The sequence below is a fragment of the Pieris rapae genome, chromosome 10, assembly GCF_905147795.1.
Source record: "Pieris rapae chromosome 10, ilPieRapa1.1, whole genome shotgun sequence".
Lineage (NCBI taxonomy): Eukaryota > Metazoa > Arthropoda > Insecta > Lepidoptera > Pieridae > Pieris > Pieris rapae.
The window spans coordinates 9313078-9334655 of NC_059518.1; the positions used below are offsets into that span (position 1 = coordinate 9313078).

The window sequence follows — 21578 nt, forward strand, 5'->3', positions numbered from 1 at the left end:
ATTATATATAAGTAAATCAACAATCTATAAATATATTGATTTTTTGGTAAAAATAAAAATATTTTATAAACCTATTGAATATTAGAATGTTTTCTAGTAATTTTATATCGTTTTAAAGTAATTTTTTATGGCAATAGTTTTAACTTTATGCCAGATTCAAGTAAAACTTTAAACTACACGTGAAAAAAAATAAACAAAGACATCAAATTTTGAAAGGTAATAGGTATAGTGTATACTATACCGAACTTCGAAGTTAAATTAAACGACAGCTATATATATCAGAATCAAGTGTCAGTCCAATATAATTTTAGACTTATACGCTTATAATTTAAGTATTAATACTCAATACCACATCTTTTTATTTTATGGCACGTTCATGGTAAATGGATTACTACTTTATATGTGAAAAACAAACATGTTATTTTAAATTAATTTGTATTTTCAGCATCAAGATTCTAGAGCAAATAGGATTATTTACAGTATATCCTAATCAGTACATTGTTGTTTTTAAAGTAATTTATTCATAAATGTACAACTGTTTGCAAAAGTATAAAATACAAACTTAATTATAACCAGTCTCATTTTTGTTAAAAGAAATAATAGGAGCAGCACATAACAAGTTACATGAATGATCAGAATTCAAAAATGCCAGAGCCTCGTAAGGTTGGTGTTTGGACAGAAGGTGCTCCATTACAAACAAAGTAGGTTCTTTGTAGGTACCTGGCTACATTGGCATTCTTTAAACAATACAATAAAAATATATATTTTTGATGTTTGATCAGAAAGATAACCATTTTTAGATTTTATAGTAAGAATATGGTAAATTTTATTTCCCATTTGCAATCATGAATACAATACTTAGGTAAGCAAACTATTGAAATTTACTTTCAGAGAACTTATAATTCCAAAAAAATCACTAGAATCATTGGATGATATACCTACATTACCTGATATAGATGATTTTCAAGATATCCTAGAAAAGGAAATATCAAAGCCTCCTATGTAAGTTATATGGTTATAGTTACTGCTATATTCATGGTTTCACTTTTTTAAGATCTAATTATCTTCAAAAATTGTATAATCTAATGTTGTAAAGACATACTAAAACACATTGAAATATGGTCATAATGGAAATCCTTTAAGTTACAATTTTGTAATCATGATTAACATTCCAGGACTGAGAGAAAGGATACTGAAACAGCTAATACTTTAGCTGAGGTCAGTGGTGGGATTACATCTTCAGTTGAAGGTATTGATGCAGCATTAGATGTTCTCAAAACATATATTCCTCACGATTCAGATTCACCGGACACTATTTGGACAATCGACTCTTTATTAATGCAACTCAATGAAGAAATTGATGATAACTAATATTTTGTAGACTCGCTTAAAATATTTACATAGCACCTGCCTTGTCTTAGATTTTGACTTTATTTGCCGCCTGCCAGGATTAGTAAGTTTTCCTTAATAAATAAACTAGAGAAAATTATAGGACTAAACTTGTACATATGTTCCAATTTTGATATGTATAAGTAAAAACAAATTTCAATTCTTAAGATTTTTGTTATTTATTTAATTGAATTACTATAACATAGTGTATAGTACACAAACATCAGCATAATTATTATGTCTTATGTACTAAATAAATAAAATCTAAAGAGAGATCTATATTATTTTTTATTAATCAAGTCTTGGAGACTTACAGTGGTTATCATGTAAATACAATTATAATTAGGGGTTGCTTATTTCTTAGGCCTTGGAAAAGCAAGAGTTTAATAAAGAAGCAATGTTTCCTCCAGCACACTTAAATGCGGTAATTGCTGTGATTACTAAAATAATATAGGAGGGTAAAATGGTAAATAAATATAGCCCTTTTGAGTTCATTAAACTTATGCCAGATACTAAAAAGTGTGAACCAACAACCCAACATATCTTCTTGTAGTTCTTTTCATCCATTCCATTGAAGAAAATAACACTCCAAAATGTATTAAGTAAAATCATACAAAGAGTCATAGCAGCGCTCGAGACAAAGAAGAACTCAGTTCCATTTTGAAGACCTAGAGTACCTGGTCCGACCTGAAAATATTTAAAGTAATAAATCATACATATAATAATAACTAAATTAAATGTCCAACTTGTGCTCAATCTGCAGCTGTACAACATGCAAAACAATTGAATGGTTTGTTACATATCCCTTGCACTCCCTTTGCCCCACATAAGCAATACCTGTACCCCACTTATGCAACACATTTTATATACATGAGATAACTTTTGATAAATCTATAATATAGAGTATTTATTGTGCACCTCATACTGGGTTGAATCAATTTTCATATTTAGTTAAGTCTTAAAATTATTGTAGCAGTAATTATTTAAAATAATTTTTTGTTTGGGATTTGCTGCTGGCCTTCATTTAATTTGTTTTTAAAACACAAATAAATAATTGCAAATAAACAAATGTTATCCAGTAAAAGTGATTTTCCTTGATATATTAAAATAAATATTAAATATTAGTTGATATACACTTACAGAATCTGCTAGAACATTAACCAAGGCAAATGCGCCACTCATAATACCAAATCCTAGACCAGAAACATAGGCCATCTCTAATTTGTGACTACTAATTTCATTATTCTCCGATATTTCTTTAAGACCTGCCTCAGTTTTTCTAAGTAGCAAGTATATAAAGTATCTGAAAATTTCCTAAAATAAAAATATAATACAAATGTAAATCAAATATTACCTTCTTTACTTATTAATCAAAGGAGCTTTGAAATATACCTGAAATGCCACTGCGAACACCATACCAAAAGCTAAATAGCTTCGAAGTGGGACAACAATGAACCATACCAAAGAGGATACTAAAAACGATAGAAGCCAGAAAAATGCTGCTGCGATCATGATTATAATTCTTACTGGATCTTTAGCTATAGTCATTGCGAACATTGAAAACGGGGGACCGAAAGCAAGTAAAGTACAACTAAAAAACTCTGCGAGTGTCATCTTACTTGATCACCAAATACTGGACGTTTCTAATACTTTAATGAATTGTAATTTGTAACTAAGTTTTACTTTAGAAACTACTTATAATATATAACTTTTGGTATTGATTATTGGTCAACATTGATATATTGCATGTTTTTAATATTTGAGTATTTTAAATTTTGATTGATGACTAACAATTAACAAATGACAATTGACAAAGTAAAAAGCGCCTTGGCATATTTTTTAAGCTACAACTCAGATGCATCGTTTTTTAATACCATGTCGTCAAAAATAGACGAGTTATGTTTTCATTCTATTAATTTATTTTTCTTGTAGCCATTCGTCGGAACTCTTTGCATTGATACTGTTTCCGCATTTGTAATGAAATATGCAATATTATAATTGTAAAATTTGAATTACAATTTATTTGCTGACTATTGACATCTGACACTTTAGATTTAAGTTATAAAATTTTTAATCTACTATTGCTTGCTTAAATAATTATAAGGTTATACAAGTTGTAGTGATAACTGATAAATACATGAAATTGCAATGATTTAATCGACGTTATACATTAAAAGCTTTTTAGCTTGAAATAAATAAGATAATATGTTAATAGTATTTTTAAGTTTTGAAAATATTTTATACCAAAATGCCACCGAAGCAGGGAAAGAAAACATTATGGGTGGAATGTGAGAAATGTAACTGCACTATACCAACAAATGATAAAAATATTCACATAGAATTGAATTGTGGCAAAGACCAAGTGAAATGTCCATATGTAGAAGGTAGTAAATTGTATTCGTGGCTTGAGAGATGTGGTTCTCTACCTGAGAATGCCCCTAGCAATGCTGTTTTAATACATCCCTCTGCAGGAACATTAATTGGGGCAGTTATTGGATGCCCTTTAGAGATAAAAAAGAAGGGTTCTCCAGCAATACTCAGACGAATGTGGCCTTCTAAAACATCTTCACCGGCAGCTGTAATCATACAAGCAGCAGGTTTGTACAATTTGACACTTACTCCCCTCTTAGTACTTTTCTGTTTACTGTTTATTTCTAAATACTTTTTTCTTTTACTCCTAGATCTGTCCGCAAGTTGGTGCAGTGATAATAAAAGTGTTATTGTATCTGTATTAGAACAAGAGCTTCCATCAGCAATTACTGTTAATATTAAAATAAACAATCAGAAAATTGATAGTCATATTATTGATCTATTGCAAGAACATTTCAAAAATTATTTTGTGTGCATTGGCAGTATACTAGTTTACTACTATTTTGGTAAAAAAATAGAAATAGAATTTGTAAATATAAAAGCAGAAACCTTATCTGATGCACATGTTTGGTTTAGTTTATCTGAAAATACTATTTGGAAAATAGATAAGAATACTGTAGATAAATGTAAGAAACCACAGATGGTTGGAGGATATGATGATATTATTGATGACATAAAAACATTAATTCAAATATCATTTAATATAGAAGGAATAGCTGCTCATTTTCAACCAACAAGAGGACTTCTGCTTTATGGACATTCAGGTATTGGTAAAACTGCAATTTGCAGATATTTAATAGATAATTTAAAATGTAACCATATTGAAATCAATGGACCCACAATTTTCAGTAAATATTTTGGTGAAACTGAAGCTTCTATGAAAAATCTTTTTGCAAAGGCTATAAACAGTGAACCTTGCATTGTAATTGTTGATGAAATAGAGACAATATGTCCTAGGCGATCATCAGGCAGTACAGAGCAAGAAAGAAGAGTGACATCAGCATTTGTTTCTCTATTGGACAGCTTACATGAAGAAAACAATAGAGTGTTTATATTAGCAACAACACGAAAACCAGATGCAATAGATCCCATGCTTCGAAGATTTGGAAGATTAGATAAAGAAATAGAGGTTCCAGTACCTGACAGGTTACGAAGAAAAGATATATTGTATGTCCTTCTTAAAGGACTTCCTACTAAAGTGCCTTCAGATGAAATTGATTCAATAGCTGACATGGCTCATGGGTATGTGGCAGCGGATTTAGTGAACCTGTGTACTCAGGCTTCATTAAAATGTATTAAGCGAGGAAGCAAGATAATTGAAATGGAAGATATCATTAGTGCATTGACAATTGTTCGGCCGAGTGCAATGAGAGAACTATTGATAGAAATCCCCAATGTCCGCTGGACAGATATAGGTGGGCTTGATCAATTAAAGCTTAAACTGCGTCAGGCAGTAGAGTGGCCTCTTAAACATTCAGAAAGTTTTCACAGACTTGGTGTTAAGGCCCCTGCTGGAGTACTACTTTATGGTCCTCCTGGTTGTTCGAAAACTATGATTGCCAAAGCATTAGCCACAGAAAGTGGACTCAATTTTCTTTCAATCAAAGGACCAGAGCTGTTCTCAAAATTTGTTGGTGAATCAGAAAGAGCTGTCAGAGATTTATTTACCAAAGCGCGACAGGTGGCACCATCAATTATATTTTTTGATGAGATGGATGCAATTGGAGGTGAAAGAGGAGCAGGAGAAGCCAGTGTACATGAGCGAGTGTTGGCACAGCTTTTAACAGAACTAGATGGTGTGGTGCCCCTCAAGTCAGTCACCATACTTGCAGCCACAAATCGACCAGACAGGATGGATAGGGCCTTGTTGCGGCCAGGTAGATTAGACAGACTTATTTATGTACCATTACCAGACTTTGAAACTAGATTGCAAATAGTTGAAATAAAATTGTCTAAGATGAGCATCAGTGATGATGTTAATTCTCATTATGTGGCCACCAAAACCGAGGGATTCTCAGGTGCAGAATTACATGCTCTATGTCAAGAAGCAGCACTACAGGCATTAGAGAACAATTTGGATTGTCCCGCTGTGAGAATGGAACATTTTCAAAATGTACTAAAAGACTTTAGGCCACGGACACCCCAGTCCCTGCTTAAAATTTATGAAGAATTCTCTTTGGGTCAACAAATGAATTAAAGCAATGGTAATCAATGAAAATAAATGACTAACTATTTTGGTACTTTTTATTGCATAATAGTAATCAGTAAGAAATGTCTCCCTCTGGTAATTAATATAAATAACTTAATCTATCTTATACCTATAATTTACTAAACAAAAATTTATTATTATGTCAAACCTAGTCATCAAGAATTTTAACAAAGATTGGATAACCAAATAGACCAGGTCTACATAAGAATACTGTTCAATTACTTATAAACAGTGAAAAATTCTGTTGCTTATAATACAGAATTATTTTCCATTAGATAAGTTATGCAGAATTGGCCAAAAAATAATTTTGTTTTAAAAACAAACTACAAATTTGTTGAAGATCAAATATAATAATCTTCGACCTGAATGTAGACTAGGGATGCTTGATTATCATGGATGTTCGATAATCATCTATGTTAAAAGCAAATCATCATAACATCAATGTTAACGGATATTAGCTCACGGCCAATGTAACTAACGAAACAAATTTTGTCTTCTGTGAACGCATCCACAAAACAGGTTTATTAAAATTTTGGACGCGTATTCATTCACTGCGCATGAGTCGAAGGGAACGCCCTTCTTTCGTTCTTTGTAGTCTCGTTCATTCTCTCACACTTCCTCACTACTCTTTATCAACAAAGAAATAGATTAAAATGTTCTTCTTTATCAAAATTATTATTCTCCTCTTAATAAGCTTTGAACCCCTCAGTATATTTTTTATCTTCGTCAATTAATTATCAATACAAAAATCGATTTTCGATAATATCGCACATTATGACATCAATGTTTTTCTAATATCGATCATCCCTTAAGTATACAACAATATCATACCAAAAAATCTAATTGCAACATGATTAAATATTTATAAGCTGAGATTTAGTACTACAATTTTACTGATACATTGTTATTTCCAAAATTTATAACACACCAAAATCAGTCTTAAACATTACTTTTCTTCAATTATGTGGAATTGTTATTATTGGATAAACATTCTACTTTTATTTACATAAAATGTGCGTCTTGTGTGTCAAACTTCATACCCCCTTGCAATATAGAAACAGAAATATCATTAATATTTGTTATGCCCATAATTGATACACAACACACCACACAACTTAATAAGTTGGTTAATTCTAATCTTAACAAAATGTAGACCTAAACATATTACATTTTATATACTTCATACTGGGTAATCAATGAAGCATTTCCTTGCATTTATAAAAAAAAATTAGTATTTTAGGCTCTGATGATTTAGGTCTTATATTATTTTCAATATTGAATTGTTTTATTGAAAATCTTTTTAGCAGTTACATCAATCAGAAATATCTTTTTACTGAAATATTTTTGAAATAATACTTGTTTTGGCGCGATGGCGGAAAATAATGAGAGTGAATTTTTACAAGGAGCGCGCACACCGACACCTGAATTCGACAACGTAAAGTTAGGTCTAGGTGGCGTGGAAATCGATAACTATATTCAAGTTGTATATAGTATTTTTATATTGATAATTTCGTAACAGTACAATTAAACAGTGTGAATATTATTTTGGTGTTTTTAATCCAATTTCATATAAGACGGTGATAGTATTTCCTAATTTTTTATTTATTGAAATAAAATCTTTTCGATTAATTTAATATTTATCGTTAATCACTACTGCATTTTAGTTATTTTTTTTCATTCGCCAAAGAAATATAACTTCTAACACGTGTACATAAGTACACAAACTCTTTTTTAATATTAGTTAAGTCAGAAATACTGAGTCTTCAGACATTATCTGTTAAATGGACAAAATCAATATAACCTTGGCTTTGATGCTGATTGAAAATTTTACCATAATAAGACCAGTTCCAAAAACCAATATAAATTAATACTTATAAAATCAAGCTATTTTTAATTATTTTCTATGAAATCCATCCATAAACCCATTCACACCTGGTATGTTTCCACACATGACTAACTTCCAATCATAAAGTCGACAGTTAAATATGTGATTTCAATCTTAACAAATTAAATTAATTAATGCATGGGTTGAATTTTTTTGACCACCTTATACCCTGAGTATTTCAGTATGTCGGTTGTAGCATATTGCTATCCAGTCAGGTTGTGTTGCGCCCCATTGTATTTGATTTACTTCCCCTTCAGCAGCGGTGTAGGCCAAAATGGGGTCCTCTATAGCTCTTGGCATTTGCTGAATATCCCAGATCAATGCTTGGTGGTCATCACCGGCTGTGCAGATGTGACAGGAGCTGAAAGAAGAATAAATTTGACATATTTAATACCAAGCAAAGACAATTATTTTTTAATTGTAGTTTGTTTATTATGTGTATAAATAACTATTTCCCATGTAACTAAGTGTACAGAAAAGTGTAAAATAATATATTATAAGACCACAGAAATGTTTCCTTATGACAAGAAGTAGTTTGTATGTAAATAAATAGGTGACGTCCATAATTATTAATTCAAATTTGTATAACATATAAAAAAATATTTGGTATATTGCCAGCAAAATAACAAAACCTATAATAGTTAATCTTCTTTATAATAAAATATTTAAAAAAATTCTACTTGCTAATATTAATAATGTAAGAGTTAAACTTTGGATACCATGTAAAAAGATATACTATGAACACAATTAATCAATTTAAAAATATAACATAGTATGTAAAACTAATAAGCCCAATATAATATTTGTGCAATGTAAAAGTATTTAAATAATTATAACAATTACCTGTGGGGTGCCCAAGCAATTCCATTGACACAGGCTCTATGGTTGTTCAATCTGGCAACGGGGGTACAAGGGACCCGTACATCCAAAATAATGACCTCACATGCGTCCATAGCAATAGTTGCTAAGTAGTTAGGGTCTTGTTTGTTCCATGCCAATCGTAGCAGTGGGGTGTGTTGGGGATCCTGAAAATCAAAATAATATCATTACACCAGGCCCTAAATGGGAAGTGAAATTTTTTAGTTAAATGAGAAGTTTGTTAACTGAGAATAAACCGACTTTTACAATATACTTGTATGACACATGAATGCTTAACAAATTAAAAAATTAAGATTTTTATATTAGTTTGTTCGACTTAGTAAATATGTATGACGTTTTAATTTGTATAATACAGTCTAAAAATATTTAAAATACACAAAACACATGTGTCATCTTATAAGATATGGTTGTCAATCTGGCAAAGTTTTCAATATTTGAAAAAAATAACAGCAAAGCAAAACAGAAGCTAAGTTACAATAATTGAACTTTCAAACCACTTTAAAAATGCTCCAGTTATAAGCAACAACACCATAAAGTGTTCCAAGCAACAAACTCCTTTTAAGTCATTTACAAGTTAAGATAAAGAAAGAAACCACTTTGGGAAAAATGATTACCTCGTATATAATAGTTGAGTGCTCTAAATGCCGCAGGTCAAACATTCTCACAGAGCCATCAGCTCCTACGGACGCAAACATATCTCGGCCACCACCAGCACGACTAAATGCTATGTCATATACTTCCTGAAATATACAACTTCATATAAAAAAGAATATGTGGTGAATAATTCATCTTAAACATTTTATAATGTAATCACCACATACAAAAGCATAATAAGGGCAGACTTAATACAACAATATATTTATTTAGTACCTTATCATGAGCAATAAGCTGTGTCTTCACATGTCCTGACACCTCGTTGACCCTTCCCAGGACTTGACCAGTCTCCAGGCCCCAAATAGTACAAGTTGTGTCAATACTACTCGTTCCAATCAGGTTAGGGTCTACTTCATTCCAGTCAAAAGAAGTAAGGGGAGCACAAAAGTCTGAATTCTTGTTGTTGTTTAGGACACATTCAAATAGTGTGTAAGGTTCACCAGCACGCCAGATTCTAAGGTAATCACCTGAAATAATATAAAATCTAGTATAGTCTTTTATTAACATAACTTTTACACATACAAAGAAAACACTTCAACGGATTGGAGCTATGTATTATTATAAACTTATAATTATTTTACATAACTTTAAAAAGTTGTAAAGCACGCGAAACATTTATTTTACATAATTTTAAATTGGTATGGTATGTATTATATTGTTCAATTTGTTGAAATAGTGTTTTCTTTAAATAATCTATCGAATCGCAACAAATTTCATTTAAAAAAATCTCAAAAACCTGATAGATCAATCCTTAAATGAAGTTGGATACTCAATTTTTACGTTTAGACACACATTTGGTCTGTTGTACAATATGTCTTGGCTAGTAAAGGCAGCCTAACTCTTTCCACAAACACTAAGTCTTCCGAGTTTCTGGATTTGATGAATTTGACTTTTATTATACTATGATTGCTTCTTATGTTAACAGTTAAAGTTAAAGCTGACACATTCCGTATCACACTTATAGGTGCATTAGCATTCTGTCAATATAACCACAAAATGACTATTGATACTAGTATTAACTATGCATACAATCTATCATTCAGTATGCAAGTCATCTCTATTTATTTCCTACCAAATAATTATTATTTATTGTGGAAGTGACATCTAGACTAAATACATTGGATATAACTTTTGCTGTTACAAAAAATTAAGAGAAATGTCAAGGAAATGTGTGCTACATTTCCTTGTCCTATGTCTTTAATAAATATCCAAACTATAGACATTACAAAAGACCTTAAGTCTAGTTATAGTTTCTATAGGTCAAGGATAAGAAATAGCAACTTAAATACAATTAAATTTAAATTGGTTTTTGGGTAATTTTTAGACATTATTCCTTTTTATTTTATACTTCCTTACGACTTTATAATATATAAAAACCTTTTAATAGTACATACTTGTACATAAAAATTTATTAAATGAGTTCAAAATATAGAGATTTTGTAGGGAACTCGTGATAACATTGAAATATAAGAAGTTTGAATTTATTGCAGGTTTGAAGTAACAAAAGTCGACTGCATATTAAAATTTTATATTTTAAATTAGTGAAGATAACCAAAACACTTTATATGGAGGAATATTGATATATTTTCTACCTTTTGTCTATCTAGGTTTCAACTTACCACTTGTTGCAAGCAAGTCAGGGTATACGCCCTTACTATCTGGTATCCACATGATTTTGGTAGTTGGGTAAGGGTGATCAAAAGTGCTTTTAGCACTAAATTCACTTGTCTCTTCATCAAGCGATATTATTTGTACCTGTCAAATTAATTTTGTTATCATTTAAACATTTAATGTTATCTAAGATTAAAATAGAATAAATAAATAAATTTAATGTTTACGCCTGGAAAACAGGCATAAACATTTAAATTTTTAGTCCATAAATAGATGCGAAAATTGTCAGCTATAACTTTTATATTTACCTTATTATTGTACTCTTCAACAAAACTTCCGAGAGCCAATCTAAATCGTTTATCTGGGCGAACTGACCAGTTCATCGAGTAAAGAGGCCATGGTGCCTGATATCTGAAATATACATGTAAAACATTAGATAGAGAATAGTATAAGATAACTTATTCGTAAAATAAAACAAAACACTCACTTATAGATTTCCTTTCGCTTTGTACTTGAGCTTGTTGTACTTGAACTACTATGTGGCATCGACATTGTTCTTGAGCAAATATAATTACCTTTTGGCTGTAGAAAATGTTTTAAATGTATACAATATAATATATAACTGAACTAAAATTAATTGTTTAAAAATTTCACATTATTATTTCAATATTATAATTATAGCGGTAATAGGTTCGTGTTATTAATCGATATTCCTTCCAGGAATGGCGTGATACGAATGTGAAGTTACTTACAAAACGGATCGTCGGAAGTACTTTCAAAGTTAATATTTTTTCAATTTGATACGGGTTCAGTAAGAATAAGGTGTAATTTCAATAAATAACTTATGAATTACAAATATTTATATGCACAATGCACATGCACATTACAGACTATATTGTATTTTATCGTTTGACTTTTGAGACTTCAGGTTTTGCTTTTATAAATTGTCACATCAATTGACAACTGCCTGCTGCCATCGTTTAGTACTGCTTTTTGAATTGATCGTATTCTTTCTGAACTAAATCACACTTGAATATGTACTTGTATGTTAATAGAAAATATGAGATTTCACAAATTCTGCATCTGACAACTTCTACGAGGATACAGACATATTGTCTAACCCAAAGGTTCGGTTTTGTTGTTATGTTTGTAATAATTAAGTCTCGGCAGGGCAAACGGGCAGGACGCTCACCTGATATTGGGTGAGGAGGTCATTGTCAAATTTCTCAATATACATTTAAATGGTAATCCTATGTCCTATGATTAATCACTCCATATTCAATCCGTCACCGCCTGTCACTCGTATAATATGGAACAATAAAGAGTAGCTGAGTCTGTAGTTTATACTAAACTATTCATTCATTATTTAAATTTTGCCGCAGTTTTCTTGGGATACGTGAAGTTTACAAATAAATTAGATAAATAACCAGACGAAGTCACATACAATATGTAGTTTTATGTATTGTACCACAAATCCTTATTCCCATTACTCAAAAAGCGATCTGCTCTACTGTCATTCGGTTATTTGCCTACCTTACCTTCGGTATCTTGCCTAACTACTGTTAATATATCTTGGCTTCTAATGCCAACAATCCTTGCAAATATTATAATGCCACCAACTGGTTTTAATAAAATATTAGATCCGGTAATAGTCATGACTCACAGTTTAGTATCTCGACCTTACAATGCAAACCACGTTTTATTTAGTCCATTATAAAGCTATTTCTACTTTCTTGCTGACTGATTAATATTAAAACTATGTAGTTACATTGAGTAATAGAGCTTTAGATCCTTCATGTCTTTTTATGTATAGGAACACGATTTGCAAATGTTTCATTATTAATTCATTTTCGGTTGCAATGTTGTCTTGCATTTTTATTAATTACTTTTACCTGCAAGTATTTCATATACCCAAACTATTTAATGCTGTAATGCTGTTTTTGTTTAATTGAATAACAATAATATATTTTTGCTAAGTTAAATAATCATTCAAAGACCTTACAATTACCAGGAAACAATGATCGTGACGGGAGTCGAACCTTCACCCACAACCTTTACGCCTCCACTAATTACGATAAATTGACCATTATATGCATTGGGTATATTGATCGAGCATTTTACGGACCACTAACTCTGTGATTAACTTTATGAACTGAAACGCTTAGGTTTATAAAATAGTTAGTATAAATAATGTAATATAATATTTGGACCATAAAATTATAAAAAAATATGTAGGAGTCGGTGGTGGTAGAAGAAAAAGAATTCCGAAAGCATAACCTTACTGATAATTTTAAACAATTTAAATTTAACGAATTTCAAGATTAGATTAATTCCAAGTCAAATTATAACCATGTTAACGCAAATGCTATGAGTGCTAAGCAAGGTTCTATTTAATAGCTCTAGATTTTAAGTTATGACTCATAAACTACATTGACTTTTTTAATATGATATTCTGATATCCCGGTAAATAATCCCTTTTCCTAGTTATCAACTTAGATATATGTTATATAGTCCATATTCGTATTAAACTACATACGCTAAATACAACTCTATAACATTTAATTAATGTTTACGCTTGAAACATATTATTTATTATTCAATCCTATTTTCAGGTAATTACGCGATCGTTACATGAATTACGTGTTTATTCCTAATTATACAATTATACAAGAGTGAATTTATTGCATTTTATCGTCAATCAAATTTAGGATAGAATAGGAATGGCCGTTTGGCAAGCAGCAGCGCGAGTTCGTCGAATGTGGCGTTTTCTAGTCCCGGAGGCAAAATCTCACTTTGGGTCCTTAGACTAGTGGAGTAAGTAAATTTAGGAGCTTCCCAAAGTTGGAAGGTATAAAATCTTTAAGGCGATTGTATGAGTGAATTCTCATTACAATAATAGTAAATATCGATAGGTAATCAAATAATTTTTTTCCACTTAGACGTGGAACCGACCACTCAGTCGATCAAGATTTACCTACAGAATGAGGGATGTCAAATTTGTAATTGTCATGTTATTTTTACCTTACTAAACACCATACGAATATAGGAGTACACTCAAATATCGTATAATTTAAATTATAAGCGCTATGGCTTGCACCGTATAGTTTATGTATGGCATAGATCCTAGTCCTTATTCTTATTTTATTAGCTGAAATCATAATTACATAGAATTGTTTAGAATATCATAACAAACTAGTCAAGCATTTAAATCATGCTTACGAAAGATTTCATATAGTGTTTATTTGTCTACCTACGCATTTAACGAAATAAATGATCCGATACACGATAATACAGAATTGTAGTCACTGGTCAGGTCAAGGCAAATCAAGGTATTGTAAAGTGCTCTATTATAAATCAACGGCTTTCGACAAGCGTACTTATTAATAATATGTACATGAAGCAAAACATTATGATTGATGTTTCACAATTATAAATAGTGAAGACAGGCCACAACGAAGGATATATGGAAAAAGTTTTTTATCTTAAAGAAAAATAATAATAAATAATAATATTACATAAGTCACAGATCATTTGTTCGTTAAAAATCTTATAACTGAATAAAAAAACACTTTACAATTGTGTTTTAATATAAATTTATTACATTATAATTACAAATAAATTTATTTCGTAGGATCTTCATGATACAACGAAGAAAATTGACATAATTTTGGGTAATTTTTAGTTTTGTAAATTATTTTAAATATAATAATTTTAATTTATAAAACAGTACTGTTAGATTGTGTTTTTTTTAATATTATTAGTTATATATGATAGATTTAAAACGTTTGCCAATTAAGAAAGTAAAATGTCAAAGTGACAATTAACGCACCACGTGACTGTGTGAACTAATTATATCCTGTTGATAAAAATAAAAAATATCTTCAGTTAACATTTGAACTTGAAAAGTGGATGGCATTCTATTTCCGTTAAATAATTATAACATGAATTAATGTGTAATTAAGAACGACATAGGATGTAAAACTGGTTGACATAAACCTTGATATCATCACTGACATTCAAAGTTCGAGAAAAAACTTTATAGTACATACTTATTTCATTAAAGTGAACATTTTGGAGATTTGTGTATATTTTAAATTCTATTATGAATTTTCAATGTAATAACGAATGTTTAAATAATAAATTTTCATTGAAAAAGTCATGTTAACCATTCTTGAACAAGCACTTTTTTTTTAAATTGATAACCTCATGCTTCAGTTTCTAAACGTAAATCAATTATTATACAAAAAATTTAAAAGAAATAATCAAATAGGTCAAATACACCTAATAATTACAAAAACGCTTGGCTCTACTCAAGTACTAAATAATCTGATCAATTCCAAATTTGATTGCACAGTAAATGTTTTAGGAGCACAGATAACTGACAATACCAATTTCATATCGTAATCAACCAATACATTGTTTTTGATTGTAATATGTCGTTGCACAACAACAATTTTTTTTGGTAAAGGTTTCTGAGTTTCTTGATAAGCTTTAATGTTATCTTTAATATTCACTATCTGGTTGGGTCTTTACATATTTTAAATATATAAGTCTTAGGATAATCATTACGACAAAAAGAAAACACGTCCCCCCTACAAGATTCGCCAACTGCGCCAGGTATACATTTTTCGCGCCATTATGTGTTTTCATATAAATAGCTCTTTTCAATCGTGCCATTTTAGTTTCTTTTTTAAAAAACATCTGTGTTTATTATTTTACGGGCATTCTGAAAATAGAAGTAATAATATGAACCAGGGAACTATTATTAAGGGAAATACCAAATTCAAGATAGATGTTACAGACTTAGGGACATATTCTGCTTTTACTTTGATAAGTTTCATATATTTTAGACTATAATCGTGCCAAATGTACATTACATATAATATAGAAATATTGAACATAATACTAATAGCACGATTCTCAAATTACTGAAACTGCCAGGGCGACAGATATCCTAATATTTCGTGGTATAAATTACCTGATTAGGTTCCTTCTGGCTTCGTATACAACAAGTACAGGGAACGAAAAATTACTATAGTTACGACCAGAGCTCCGATGGATGCTACGATGTTAGGTATGTCTATTTCGTAACTCCAGGTGCCTGATTTACTGCTGCTGCTAGACCCTTTTTGGTATCTTTTTACCTTCGACAGTGTTTTAGCGTAGGCCGTGCGGGCGAAATTTTTTGGCTGACCGCTAGCTTTGTCATTCATACTTTAACTGGATTCAGTTCCTATGTAATAATTATTTACACATTATTCAAGTGAATGTATGGATGGTTTTCCTCAGTTTTAGTTTTAACTATGGCATTTTGTTATATTGAGAGATAAAAGTGTATCTACAGTAAATAAACTTGATGTGTTGAAAGATGTTAACGTCATAATAAATGACATAACAGACGTTTTTTTTCAGGTTCTGCTTAATGAGGTTTTTATAATAATCAAATATAATATAATCTAATACACTTTTACTTAAATCTGGTATAAAGTTATAACTTTTGCCATAAAATAAAAATAAATAATAAAGAAACGTGTGGCACTGGACTGCCGCGATAAAGCTATTGCATAGCATTTTTTATCAACCTATGCAATTATAATTGTTTATAAATTTTTTATTTATGCAGTATTTTTTTTCTTTTGGAGTGGGGGGTGTTAGGTTTTTTTCGTTACGGAATTGCTGTATTCGGTCCCCAAGCTCAAGGCCCGCGATAAAATCTTTGCAATAGCTTAAAAACCTGATATACAAAATACTTGTGTCACAATGGTCGTTCCTTGGTAATCAGCCTCCTGTGCCTGACCGGATTGCCTTAGACCCAAATCGACGGCGTGCGTCGATTTGGGTCTAAGGCAACCCGGTTTCCTCACGATGTTTTCCTTCACCAATCGAGTGAAAAAATGAAAGTCCATTGGTGCATATCCGGGGATCGAACCTACGACCTCAGGGATGAGAGTCGTACGCTGAAGCCACAGGGCTATCACGGCTAATTTTTATTCTTAATTCTTTAATATTTAGGGTCTGTTTCACAATGTATGGAAATAGCCAAATAGCTATGCAACACATACATTATTCGGAAGGAAGTTGCAAATAAGAAACTTCACTTTTCATGACGAATAGCACTATCTGACAGTCGTGAAACACAACAATAGTATTTATCCTACCAATAAGTAATAAATAGCTTATTTAGAACTTATCCGGGCATTGTGAAATAGACCCTTAATATACATTGAACTCTTTTAATCGACAGTCTGCATATTTTATTTTTTGTCTGTACACCTACAGAGTAAAGAATTTACGTCGGTGTGTTTTGTAAGATAAGTGAAAATATATGGGCATTGTCTCAGCCGACTAGATCTAGTGTGGGCGTTCATGTTCAAATGTAAAATTATCTTGATGGTGCGGTCAGAGAATTTCAAACATTTTTAACTATTAGGACAGAGATCGTAAATGAAATGTGATTACTCACATGAATTTAAGTTGTTTTACTTTGTTGAATAATTACGATACGAGAATAGAGTAGAGACTTTTATTCGCAGTTTTTCCTTCTGTTTCATAGACATTATTTGTCGTGCATTTCCCTCCAACGAACTAACTGCGCATTTAAAAATTATTATGTGTTTAAATGACGAGCTTAAGGTTGAGAACTAGCTGTTTAATCATGCAGCTAATCCAGCTCTTACTCTTTCTCTTTTTACTATTAAAAAAGAAGTAAGTTTAAAACTGTTTTGATTTGGAAATAAATACTTTATTCTTCTTTGCTACTGTAACAAGTAATTCTCAAAGAAAGTGATTTTACTCGGATTACTTACAGTCCTTGACATACCTGGACCTTCCACACATTGAAGCAATACCTGCGGCTCAACAAAAATGACTTTTACTGTTGGAACATAAGGGTTATAATTCTATACATAATATATTATGTGTAATTCAAGCCGCACTAAAGTTATTCGTTTCGGTAACTGTATTGTAACTTAGTCGCGGACTGAATTATTCAGACATGTTGCCTTGGTTGAGTACTTTGACATCTGTCATCGATGTTGCTAATTTGGGATTTGCAATGAGTGGCAACTTTGTTTGTGTAATAGGAGGCAAACGGGCTGTAGGCTCACCATGGACAATAACATTATCAAAAGGCTCGCAAAACGTTGCTGGCATTTTAAGAATTGGTACGTTTGAATTGGTCTTTTCTTAAATGACCCTGCGTCAAATTGGTCCGGAAATACTTCAGATGGCAGCTGGCTCCACATAGTGGTGGTGCGCGGCAGAATTATGTTGCTTCAGTGCTTTTTCAGGAATGGTTGTCAAAAGTTTTCATTTGTTTAAAATGAAAAGTAATAGTTTATTATCATAATGTTTAATATCAGTTTTCTTTTTACTAGCTATTTAGTTACTTAATTGACTTATGTTTTCTGTTTCGTATATTTTGTTTAACAATGTCACCCGTTTTGGCTTTGTACGAGTATTGTCTTAGTAATTTCTTTTATAATATGTTTAATATATATAAGATTACTTGTAAATAAATTGTTAAATTAAGTCAATATCAATATTTTTTCAACTATTCCTGGCCTTTATATCGTTAGGTTTACTATCCTTATCTTATTTCTCACGCTCGAAGGTTTTTTCCATAAGACACGACCGTAACGAATCTACGCTATGTCGTGACAAAGTATTTGTTAATTATCATTATTATAGTTGACTTTTACATTTAAGTTTTATTATATTAGTGCCGGTCATTCGTAGACCACCAAAAGCGACCACACGAGGTCATAAAGGGCGTAATTTATTTCTCTATCTTGTGTTGCCTATTTTGTCAGAAATATCTACTTTCTTATACAATAATAATATTTTATAAAGCGTTGGTGAATTAAAGGAGTGGTGGAAAGTTCTTCCCAGTTATTCTAGTCTGTTCTTTCCTTGATTTGAAAACTGAGAGTAAATGTGAAGTTAGAGATGTTTTTGAAGTTCATAAGTAAATAACAGTAGTTTTAGACGTACTTAAGTGCGGGGGGATTAAGAAATTATTTTAATTTGGTGCAACAACTTTTATATACAATTATACACTATACGATTAAAAAGAGTGGCGGAGAGATTATTATTGTATTGCCAGTACTCTTCCGTTCTACGTCCTTGATTTGAGAACTGGCTGTAAATATTAAATTAGAAGCATTAAATGTATCTATATTTCTTTTTTTTGACGTTCATAAGTGTACATTGTATTACCTATATGAATAAATGATTACTTTACGTTGACCGCTTAACAAGATTTAGATCACTGCGAACATCAACGTGCCACATGATTCATATAAACTGGACACTTTAGTTAGTTCTCTTTTAAGCCCTCCACTCGAAACCTTTTTTATTTCCCACCGCTAATTGCGGTAGTATTGTCCAATGACGTACAAAATTGACAGCGGACAGACAGCCGGACGTGAGCCGACCTTGCATTGTCGATGTTGATTCGCGCAAATTGTTAAGATATCAGGCATGCGCAGAACAATGTTGGAAAGCAAAGTATTTAAGGTATTTTTATTTGTTTAAGAGTATTTATGTAGACATTTTGCGGGATATAAAATTTCAGATATGCTCCTTTTATGTATAATACCATGTTTACATTGTGAAGCAATAATACAAACAGTAGGTACAAGTATTAAAAACTGATAAAAACCAAGAGGCTGATTGCACATCTGTAGTAGTGGGCTTTTGTATAAAACAATTACAAGTACCCAAAAGTATAGTACATATTATATAAAGTTGTTTTGCAAATCACCAAAGAGCAAAAGTTTTAAATTTTTTAAAATATTTAGTTTCTTCTTTCAGAGCTTTTTTATCTTCTATTCAAGAGGCGGAATTATGCTATAATCTTGACCTAAATGTACCTTTGAAGTATCCACCATCGCATCTCAGGCACAGATCTTTATTTTACTGTAGATTACGTGGGTAGAAGACTGATGTAAGAGACGATAAGATTGTTAACCTACCCGTTCTTTACCGACCCGATCCCGTTAAGGTATACTCAAATAAATATTTTTCTACTATATGCACTTAACTTTGAAACGGACATAGCGATAACTTATTATTAAAGATCTTTTGAGTGCTGATTCGATTGAAAAAGATAAAAGTTATGTTTCCTTGACATGTCACAGTTCGAAAGTGAAAATAAATGTAACAATGGACGTGCGTCTAGAACCTTACATCCGGTTAATCTATATAAGAGGATATCTACTAGATAGATAATATACTTTATTTATAGCTTCTTTAAATTAACATAACTTTTGATACCTAAAAGACTATTATTTATTACTAACAAAACACACAAAATAACAATTATCAAAGAGAAATAGTGAAGTAAAATATATAATGAGAAGTATTTTTTTTTCCTTTTCCCATTCGGTTCGGTTCTGCTCAGCATTATGCTGAGGAGCAGAATGTTCCACAGCGCTGGTCATTCTACCAGAGGCCCCATCAGCTAGTATGCGCCTCAGTCGCAAAAAAAATGTAAATTAACACTTAGTAGGAAATGAAAATAATAATATTAGTGTAGGTTAGCAATATCGGTAATGAAGTCTTGTGTAATATGGCGTAAAGTAAATAAAATAAAATTAAAGGTTAAAAATAAGAATAATTGTTCAGAATTAGAATAAAAAAATTTTTCACCTATACCTTGCATATATCAATGTGTGACACATATTAATAGGAACGATAAAAACATTAATGTTTATGTATATAATATATATGTATATATAAAAGCTTGCCTACAATCGGCACACTGATACGTTGGGTATAAGAAAAGCAAAATATAATTTGAAACAAAACGTATACAATATTTAAAAAAGTTATAAACACCAAACGAAAATGGATTTTAAAGCGGATGAAGTGTGGAGTGGGTGGAAAACTATGGATTTATACAGGCGAAGGGATAAATGGGATGAGGGGATGCTTAGGATCTGTAATTTTTTTAAAAGAAGCAGGATATATAGTAACAAGGTTAGCGCAATCAAATTGATTGGTGAATATTTAAAATTCAGCAATATTTTAATTAATTTTCTACGTTTCCCCAATGGCAACATCTTAAAATGTACTAGCCTGGTTTCGTATGTATTTTTCGAGATACCACTAGAGAAAAGTAAATGCCACATATTTTTTGTAAGAGCTCGACCATTGCCATTTCAAAAGTAACTTGAGATTTATATGTTTGATGTTTATTTAAAATAGCATTAAGTTTTCTTATTTTTTTTTACACAATGATCCTGCACATTCATACAAGATCACGCATAAAAAAGGAGAAACCTTTGCAACCTTGCCTTTATTGCGTATTATTTAAAAAAAATTGTATTCTTAAGTGTATTGCATGCGCCATTACATTCTGCATGATTTGAATAAACTTTGCTTTTAAACGAAATGATTTGATGTTTGGTTAATTCAATTTAATATTTCGGTTAAATCTCTTTGTAAACTGTACACATCTAGTAATTTATCGAAGTACATGTTTATTGAAATTAAAGATCCCAAAACTCTTTACGTTTAAGACACCGGGTGCATAGTCACTTGTCCCTGCAGTAAGTAGAACAAGTTCCTTTTTTTATA

At 31.1% G+C, this 21578-nt stretch overlaps 4 protein-coding genes across 7 annotated transcripts; 2 read left to right on the forward strand and 2 right to left on the reverse strand.

The window, feature by feature from the left end:
* Positions 1–85: 85 nt before the first annotated feature.
* LOC110996089 lies at positions 86–1668 on the forward strand. Of its 4 annotated transcripts, none has more exons than XM_022263607.2 (4): positions 86–216; positions 446–701; positions 892–1002; positions 1176–1668. In XM_022263607.2, the coding sequence occupies exons 2-4, from the start codon at positions 625–627 to the stop codon at positions 1369–1371; spliced, it is 384 nt and encodes a 127-aa protein (XP_022119299.1). In that variant the 5' UTR covers positions 86–216; positions 446–624; the 3' UTR covers positions 1372–1668. The 4 variants fall into 4 exon arrangements, with proteins under 4 accessions (XP_022119299.1, XP_022119303.1, XP_022119298.1 ...); XM_022263611.2 differs by having other exon boundaries at positions 126–216; positions 595–701; XM_022263606.2 differs by lacking the exon at positions 86–216 and adding an exon at positions 228–379.
* On the reverse strand, positions 1659–3173 carry LOC110996088 (gamma-secretase subunit Aph-1). The gene is made up of 3 exons (XM_022263605.2): positions 2782–3173; positions 2530–2703; positions 1659–2076 (listed from the first exon to the last, which is right to left on the reverse strand). The coding sequence occupies exons 1-3, from the start codon at positions 3001–3003 to the stop codon at positions 1750–1752; spliced, it is 723 nt and encodes a 240-aa protein (XP_022119297.2). The 5' UTR covers positions 3004–3173; the 3' UTR covers positions 1659–1749.
* Positions 3174–3490: 317 nt separating this feature from the next.
* LOC110996079 (ATPase family protein 2 homolog) lies at positions 3491–5993 on the forward strand. The gene is made up of 2 exons (XM_022263590.2): positions 3491–3986; positions 4071–5993. Exons 1-2 carry the CDS (start codon positions 3638–3640, stop codon positions 5954–5956), a joined length of 2235 nt encoding a protein of 744 aa, XP_022119282.2. The 5' UTR covers positions 3491–3637; the 3' UTR covers positions 5957–5993.
* Positions 5994–7625: 1632 nt separating this feature from the next.
* Positions 7626–11904, reverse strand: LOC110996092 (DDB1- and CUL4-associated factor 7). The gene is made up of 8 exons (XM_022263616.2): positions 11750–11904; positions 11485–11579; positions 11306–11408; positions 11006–11141; positions 9603–9853; positions 9347–9472; positions 8697–8878; positions 7626–8214 (listed from the first exon to the last, which is right to left on the reverse strand). Exons 2-8 carry the CDS (start codon positions 11547–11549, stop codon positions 8016–8018), a joined length of 1062 nt encoding a protein of 353 aa, XP_022119308.1. The 5' UTR covers positions 11550–11579; positions 11750–11904; the 3' UTR covers positions 7626–8015.
* Positions 11905–21578: the final 9674 nt, after the last annotated feature.

What these genes read in the sequence shown, in the direction of transcription:
- LOC110996089 (XM_022263607.2), top strand. Translation starts at nt 625, where the DNA reads ATGAATGATCAGAATTCAAAAATGCCAGAGCCTCGTAAGGTTGGTGTT. An exon ending in GGTGCTCCATTACAAACAAA is followed by an intron (nt 702 to 891) that starts GTAGGTTCTTTG and finishes ATTTACTTTCAG; the next exon opens with AGAACTTATAATTCCAAAAA. An exon ending in GAAATATCAAAGCCTCCTAT is followed by an intron (nt 1,003 to 1,175) that starts GTAAGTTATATG and finishes TTAACATTCCAG; the next exon opens with GACTGAGAGAAAGGATACTG.
- LOC110996088 (XM_022263605.2), bottom strand. Translation starts at nt 3,003, where the DNA reads ATGACACTCGCAGAGTTTTTTAGTTGTACTTTACTTGCTTTCGGTCCC. An exon ending in TGTTCGCAGTGGCATTTCAG is followed by an intron (nt 2,704 to 2,781) that starts GTATATTTCAAA and finishes TTTTTATTTTAG; the next exon opens with GAAATTTTCAGATACTTTAT. An exon ending in TTAATGTTCTAGCAGATTCT is followed by an intron (nt 2,077 to 2,529) that starts GTAAGTGTATAT and finishes AAATATTTTCAG; the next exon opens with GTCGGACCAGGTACTCTAGG.
- LOC110996079 (XM_022263590.2), top strand. Translation starts at nt 3,638, where the DNA reads ATGCCACCGAAGCAGGGAAAGAAAACATTATGGGTGGAATGTGAGAAA. An exon ending in TGTAATCATACAAGCAGCAG is followed by an intron (nt 3,987 to 4,070) that starts GTTTGTACAATT and finishes TTTTACTCCTAG; the next exon opens with ATCTGTCCGCAAGTTGGTGC.
- LOC110996092 (XM_022263616.2), bottom strand. Translation starts at nt 11,549, where the DNA reads ATGTCGATGCCACATAGTAGTTCAAGTACAACAAGCTCAAGTACAAAG. An exon ending in TTGAAGAGTACAATAATAAG is followed by an intron (nt 11,142 to 11,305) that starts GTAAATATAAAA and finishes TTAATTTGACAG; the next exon opens with GTACAAATAATATCGCTTGA. An exon ending in ACTCAACTATTATATACGAG is followed by an intron (nt 8,879 to 9,346) that starts GTAATCATTTTT and finishes TTTGATTTTCAG; the next exon opens with GATCCCCAACACACCCCACT.